General features: G+C 36.0%; 1 protein-coding gene across 1 annotated transcript; it reads left to right on the top strand.

The window, feature by feature from the left end:
• Positions 1-4,020: 4,020 nt before the first annotated feature.
• Positions 4,021-6,324, top strand: LOC120258646 (cysteine-rich repeat secretory protein 38-like). Its single transcript, XM_039266097.1, has 2 exons — positions 4,021-4,359; positions 5,956-6,324. Exons 1-2 carry the CDS (start codon positions 4,021-4,023, stop codon positions 6,322-6,324), a joined length of 708 nt encoding a protein of 235 aa, XP_039122031.1.
• Positions 6,325-8,235: the final 1,911 nt, after the last annotated feature.

The raw sequence follows: 8,235 nt of genomic DNA, 5'->3' as shown, positions 1-8,235 counted from the left end.
ATCAAGCATCGACTCCGTCTTTATGTATAATCCCAAACTGCTGCTTTAAGCCCGAGTGACTTTGTGCCAATAACCCTTGCAAATGCTACATTCTCTTGTAGATGTGTTTGAAACATGGGACCATCTAGTCGACGATCTATTACAACCATAAAATACCTAAACGGTCCACATGATGGATGTATTATCCACATATGTCTCCTCGTATTCTTTTCTATTTAGGAGATTCACCACCACCTTAGTTATAGAATGTCTAGTTATTAGCTTTCCCATCGAGTCATGCTGAATCACTGCATATTCATTATGTGTTAGGATTTTATAATCCTTCAGATGGGATGTCCATGAGAACTAATAATCCGGCGCAACATAATAGCACCCGGATGTCTAAGTCTTTCATGCCATATTTTAAATATCTCCTCGGGTCATTAACCTTCCGGTTAATACCGTATGTGATCTCCATCACTTTTAATACGCGTAAAAATATAACTCTCGAGGATATACAGGAAAAGCTTTCAAGCACACGCTTTTGGCATGAAATATCTCTGTGTAATATAAAGATATTCTTTTCCTTCCTTATCAACCGCCCCTAAATGATATCCATTGAGACTGATATCTTTAAAAGCTTAGGTTCCTCCCAGACTTAGGGGAATAGAGAGCATTTTTCATCTGCAAGGATGTCCCATTTGGCAACATCAATGCTGCTTCTCCAGAACCTTCAACCAAGTCTAATGACCCTGCTATTGTGGCTATACATGCCTTTCTCATTGATAAAGATATAAAATATATTTTTCTTGTCAAAATAGTATGCGTTGTCCCGCAATCAATAATGCATTCATCATCAGCCATATTCTAACAAAACAAAAGAAAAACATAATTTAATAAAAACATAAAGACATATTACAAACTAGTCTATAAGGAAATCTGACATATCTAAATATGTATTTTCAGTTACATTTAAATTTTTTATAGAATTATTCTCTATTGATCAACTATGGGGTTGTCGAAAGAAATTTGTCTCAATATCTTTACCTTTCTTATTTTTAAGTGATTCTCGTAAAGATTGACAAAATGTTTAGGGTCCCGCAATTCCGGGACTAACGACCTTTCGTGCCACAACGATAAAGCAGGTATCCCTATTCATTTCCTAATTCCCATCTGCTGGGCTTTTGTTGCTTTTGTTGATGTACATCAATTTTGCTATCGCTCGGTCCGATATTATTTCAACTCTCACCACGACCGCAGAGTTCTCGACCACCATAATATCCCTCGTCCACCATGCGGTTTTTTAAAACCAAAGATCGCCGACCACGCCATCTTCTTGCCCAAAAATTAATTTCCTCGCAAAGCAGCCGATCCAGACGGTCGAGATTGATGATTCTCGCATCAACACTCATTGTTTTGCTCCGCCACAAGGAGACAAGAAATTAATCTCGTAGAATTTTGTAAAAATTCTTTTCTCTATACTGTTGTTGTAATATAACATTTCGTGCGTGAAATGTTGTTAAATGTTTTCTCGAGCATCATACCTTCTGTCACTGTTTCTCCACAGAGACGTAGCATCAAACAATTTTAAATAGCTCGAATTATATTCTCTGCACGCTTTTAAAAATCTTGAAACCCGAGGCTTGACCAATCATTGCGTGTTTTGGGCAAGTAGACCATTCCCGAGATATTCAAATCTCTCTTCGAGATAACCACAATTCCTCGTGGGATCCTCAATGGTCAAATATTCATTTTTCAGCCATCATCAATATGATGCCTTATATATATTAAGGCCTCACTTTTATTATCACTAGGCTCATTGTTATTAGCCCCTCAATAGTTTTACCCTGTGTTTCTTGCTTTTAGATGGAGCTTGACATCGAGGCTCCAGGATATAATTGCTCCCCCGAGATTTGAAGGGCCCTCGAATTCTCTTTTGCAATATTTGCCATTTTCACTTCAAAAATAATAATATAGCATGTAATTAGAAGAGTATACAAAATAAAATATAAAGCATATACATTTGTTCTATGTATCGAGATCGGATATACATATGGCACTGTTCATATATATATATATATATGTGGTACTATTCATGTACCTGAGACTCGCTCATGTATACTGGACTGCTCCAAATTATCATGAAAGATTGGGAATTAAAATTTGTTTGAAAGTGATTATAAGTTAAAAAGGAAGAAGAAGTAAAGATAAGGGAGAGAAGAAAGTGAGTCGACTGGAGAAAAGCCGCTGAGTCAGCCCGACTGACGAAACCCTCGAGCAGGGCCCATGAGGGAGAGAAGGGCTGACTGGAGAAGAGAAAAAGGGCCCTGCAGACTTTTTACCGATTTTGTCAACGATCGCCGGATCGAGGGTCACGTGAAAACTTAGGAAAGATGATGCTTGATAATTTGGATTTGATGGAAAACCTCATTATAATAATAATATTATTGTTTTTCTTGTATATTTTTAAAAGTATCGTAATATTAGCCTTAGTGGCTTTAGTCATCGTATGTTTTTTTATGTATGCTTCTAGGAAAAATCTTATGTATGGTTGATCGAAATTATGTATTAAATAAAATGTATGGTTTTGTTAGTATTATATTACCCAGCTCGAACCTTCCCGCATTCAAATGTTAGAAATGGGTTCCATATATATAACATATATATTAGATAAGCTAAAGAAAAATTAAAATCATATGAGCAAATTCGTACGATAACGTATGTTAAGAATATATATTATAAATGTAAAGATAATAATAATAATAGAGAGCCAAAGATATTTACTAAAACCCAAAAACCTCAAGAATTAACTTCTTCTTCTTCTTTCTTCTATTATTTCTCTTATCTTCTCTTCTCTATATCCCAACTTATACAAATGAGAGGGTATTTATAGGGTTACAAGAGTTGAACGAACGGCCGGGATCGATTTGATCCAACGAGTCCAAAAATACCCTCGTTGGTGGAATAGTAATAGTAGCATCCATTAATATATTTGTTTATAACATATATATATATATATATATATATATATATATATATATATATATATATATATATATATGATCCAACACAATTATTATATATGGTTTATTGAATTTTCAAAATGTTGTTAGACCGAAGGGAAATCAAGCATTTGACCAATGACTCTTTCAAAGTTGAAACCCATCTCCAATAACCAGAACAAGACCAACAAAGGGTTACAGTGCTGTATCTATATATAAATACATCATGATTCATGAGCATGACTCTCATAAGCACTACTCTGCACATTAGATCTAGATATATCAAGCCTCGTCGTCAAATGGCTTCTCTTCTTTTACACATTCATGGTCATGGCAAAGCCTTGAGCACCCTCTTCTTTCTTCTCTTCATCTACCATTCCATTGCCATAGAAACTCTCACTTACAAGCAAATCAAGGCCAACTGTGGCACCACCAAATACTTAGACAACAGCCCCTTCTCCACCTACCTCAACTCCCTCTTATCCACCCTCAAAGTCAAATCCTCATCGTCCATTTCCATCAATGAAACAGATGGCGAGGCTCCGCCATCGCTTCGGCCTCTACTGCAGACCGTGACCTCTCGCAAGATAACCGCCAAGCCTCGCATTCAAACAAACCCATCAAAGACATATTATTGATAGTTGCCTCAAGCTCCAAAACAAGCCATCATATGGTATGATTACCGTGAGCTACGTTACTCCGATGTCAACTTCTTTGGAGTACCGGACACTAATGGCTTCTCCATGATCAATATTAACGAGAACACCACTTCATCAAGACCAAGTGGAAGTGGTGTCCCAGCTTAGTGCAAGAGGCTCCACTCAGCCCACCTCTCATGAGTTAAGTCCCAAGCTTTCATATCCGAAAGCTTGTATGCTCGCGCAGTGTTCTTCGCGACTTAGCAGAAAGGGATGTGGGTGATTGCTTGACTACCATCTTGGAAAATATTAAGGCTTGTTGCACTAGTGCTAAGGGATGGAGGTTTTTGCCCCTAGTCGTTGGATAAGGTATGAAGCCACACCTTTCTTCGTGAATCTCAATGGAACCAAGACATCAATCACTCATAGCTACTCTGCTCAGCGATGATTTCCCGACTTCTAATGGCTCGAATGCCACTCGCCCAGACTTGAGAGCCTTTTGTCAAGCTTTTCAACGTAACAAGCTCCAAAGATTTAATGGCTTCTACAACACAAGTGAAGGAGAAGGCATGAACAAGATCTATGGCTTAGCACTCTGCAGAGGAGATCTACAAAACAAGAAGGATGACTGCCAGAGCTGCCTCAAGGATGCAAGTAAAAGCATAGTAATAGACTGTCCGAACAAAGCACAAGCCACAGAATGGTATGAGAAGTGCTTTGTTAGGTACTCAAACCAGAACTTCTTGTTGGGTTTTAAGGAAAAGAAAGAGGATAAAAATAATGAAAATACATAGGGATCATTTTGCAAAAGAAACTGGACTATGATTGTTTATTCAAAAAATTACTCAAAATTAATACAACTCTTCTCATTATTTATAGATAATACTAGAGACTTATCTAATAGATAAGCATGTCACAACTAATATTTAAACATCAAAATATCCAAAAACTAAATACGACCCAGTCTTAATGTGGCTTTTCTTATCTTCCACATCAGCAATTGCAGCTTTGATTATTTCCAACACCTTCCCTTAATTCAAAGCTGCATAATTCTTAACGAATTTATTTTAGAGCACTTCTCTCCAAACTTCAAACATCATGGAGCACTTCTCTTCACTGAATGCATTTTTTCACAACTAATTTAAAAAAGAATTTCTTCTTTGGTCTCTTCTACCAAATTTGCATGTTCTTCATCCTTAAATCTGCAATTTACCTGTAAATGTCAAAATCTTTTGCACTTGAAACATTGAGGTTTTCCTTTGTGCCAACAGTCTTTCTCTTCATGGCCTGACTTCTTGCAATGATCGCATTGGAGTGTTTTTCTTTTTCCTTTTAAAGATGAACTTTTGGCTAGATATGCTTCTTCAACTTTCTGTTCTACTCCTTCCTCTCTCATACTTCGTCTTTGTTCCTTTGCTTGTAAAGCATTGATTACTTCTGGCAAAGTAATTTGACTAATATCTCTTGAATCTTCTAGAGATGAAATTTTTGCCTCAAATCGTTCGGGCACACTTACAAACACCTTTTCCACAACTCTACTATCAGATAGCTCTTCTCCCATCAACCTGATTTTATTCACTACTGTCGTCAACCTTGTATGGTCTCTTTTTCTTTCATACGTAGAATCTCAAAATCTCTTTTGAGATTTAGCACTTGCATTCGTCTTGTCCTATCATTACCTTGATATAATTCTTTTAGTGCATCCCAAGCTTCCTTGGCTGTTTCACAGGTCATGATTCTTGTGAAAATTGATTCTGAAATAGTTGCATGAATGAAGGACAAGGCCCTTGGAGCTTTTGCTTCTTCCTCTGCATGAGCCCTCATTTGATTGAGTGTCGGATTGTCTCCTAAAGGCTGTATGTTCCTCTCATCTTCAACTGATTGCCACAAACCAATCCCCTTCAAATAAGCTTTCATTTTGATGGCCCAAACTTGATAATTTTCACCATTGAAAACTGGAGGTGAAAGAGCAGACGTATTGGTCGTAGCCATGCCGATCATTCACAGGTCCTTTAGATCAAATAGCTCGGATACCATATGTTGGGTTTTAAGGAAAAGAAAGAGGATAAAAATAATGAAAATACATAGGGATCATTTTGCAAAAGAAACTGGACTACGATTGTTTATTCAAAAAATTACTCAAAATTAATACAACTCTTCTCATTATTTATAGATAATACTAGAGACTTATCTAATAGATAAGCATATCACAACCAATATTTAAACATCAAAATATCCAAAAACTAAATACGACCCAGCCTTAATGTGGCTTTTCTTATCTTCCACATCATCAATCTTTCCACATCAGCAATTGCAGCTTTGATTATTTCCAACACTTCTTTGGGATGGTGGACACCGATGGTGTTTGTACGTTATGTGGCGTGGAGAAATTTTCGGCTGAAGCGAGCAATGCTACTCTGAACCTAGCGTTGAGGTTGATCAATGATGCAGTCAATGATCAGATGTTTGTGGGTGCTGGAAAAGTGGTGATCAGTGACTCATTGACAAGCTATGTTCTTGTGCAGTGCACTAGAGATCTTATTAAGAAAGGATGCAGGCAATGCTTGCAGAGTGGGGTGAACAAGGTGTCCGGTGAATGCGACCAAACCAATGGGTGGCGCTATCTCTCAGGTAGTTGTACCTTGAGGTTTGAGGTCAATCCTTTCTTTGATACTGCCTTGATTCCCACTCAAAAAGGTCTCTGAACTCAAACTTGGATGAGTTTCATCCTTTTCATCAAATGCTTTTAGCATATGTACGAGTCCTGTATTTTTTAACTTTGTCAAATGTTTGCATGTCTGACCGCTGTGTGGCATGATCAGAGAATAAGCCAACATGAAATCGGGTGAATTTATTTAATTTGGCATAAACAGCAACTAATAAGAGAAGCCAAATAGTATTAGTTTACTGTTTCCCCTATTCTGTGATTTATCATCTTGGGTTCCTGTGGTGCAGATTGAGGCATAGATATGGCATATATGATTCTTAATTAATTTGCTTTCTTTATTAGGAGATGATTATATATATTAGTTTTATAATTCTCTAGTTCGCACGCAAGAGACCAGTTAGGTTTTGAGCCCATTGGCAATGAAGTATGTGATGACTATTATTTTTTTTTGAATAAATGTGATGGCTATTATTATATTGGTGATGAGATTTATTTTTTTCAATATGATGTGATCAATAATAATTTCAAAATTACAAAGTAGCAAATTATTCGTACGTCACACTAAAGCATAATTAAATAAATCAACATCTAATATATATATTAAAAAAAAACCACATTCATCAACAAAAGTAAAACATTATACCAAAATTGGAGAGAATATAAAAAAAGAATAGACAAAAGCAAGGGCGGAAAAAGGAAGGATTAAAGGAGTGCTCAAGCACCCCCTTGGTCTAGCCAATTATGTATATATATATATATATATGAGGAAATGATAGTTGGGAGCCCCCTTTCTCTCCTTTGGATTTTTATTTTTATTTTTGTAAAAATATCAATTTTATTTTTCGAGAAAAAATAAAAATTTATTATTTGATCCAGTAATATTTTACAAATTTGTTTATATAATATAATTTTTTTTTTCAAAAATCTATTATTTGGCTCCTTCATTTATTATAAATTAGTTAATATAATATAATAATTATATTTTTAGAAAAAAAATCTGTACAAATTTATTGTTTGACCATTTGATATCTAGGATATATTCTACCTAATCATTCCTAAAAACATATGACTATAGCTTTATAGCCTACTTTGTTTGTTTGTTTTTTTTTGTCAAATTGGATCGGCCGAACGACAATAAACATGTCCTGCAATTAATTTGAATATATTTTTTTTAAAATTTTTTTAAGGACAATTTTCTAAACCTAGTTTCAATTTTTTGAGTTAGCACCCCTTTAAAATTCCTTCAAGTTCCGCCACTTGACAAAGGGAGAGTACATCAAGAGGTAGGTTCCACTAGTAGCGGAAATAAAACAAAAGAAGAGAGAGACAACTCTAAATCCGTAGGGGAGTATATAGTATGATCTCTTATGTATGATAGATTTTCAATGGAGCACTTAGCACTAGGGTTTGTGGTCACCTTGTGATTGTCACTTCCACCCTTTGCACGAGACCCCAAAAACTTCAAGTTGCATTTCACTGCAACAATGATATCCTTCAATTTCATCCTTTTTGCCTTTGAAGATGTCGTCAACCATAAGAGTAGCATGTGATTGATTTTTAGGATAATCAAAATAGATGGAAGTATCTTAGCATTAAACATATGAGCACTTCGTTCAAGCTTGAAATTCCAGACAATAGCACATGCTAGAAGATAGCCAATCTCCCTAAAGGGTGAATTGAGAAAGAATCTCCAGGTGGTCCACAAGTTATCTAAAGATCTTGAAAGTCGAGTTATCCCAAATAATTGACCAAAGTAATTCCATATCTGCCCAATATATTGACATTGAAACAAATAGATGATATGTAGTTTCTATCGCTAAATAGCAAACCACGCACGTTGGCGTAAGCAAGTTATTGCACCATTTGGAGTTAGGGACCATCTTTTAAAGTCATTGTTCTCAAGGTCTTGATTGCTAGTCCTCATCAAGATTTCAGGAAGTGTTTGATC

The sequence above is a fragment of the Dioscorea cayenensis genome, chromosome 4, assembly GCF_009730915.1.
Source record: "Dioscorea cayenensis subsp. rotundata cultivar TDr96_F1 chromosome 4, TDr96_F1_v2_PseudoChromosome.rev07_lg8_w22 25.fasta, whole genome shotgun sequence".
Lineage (NCBI taxonomy): Eukaryota > Viridiplantae > Streptophyta > Magnoliopsida > Dioscoreales > Dioscoreaceae > Dioscorea > Dioscorea cayenensis.
The sequence above is the reverse complement of the archived record's forward strand: the minus strand, read 5'-3'. Positions and strand labels throughout refer to the sequence as shown.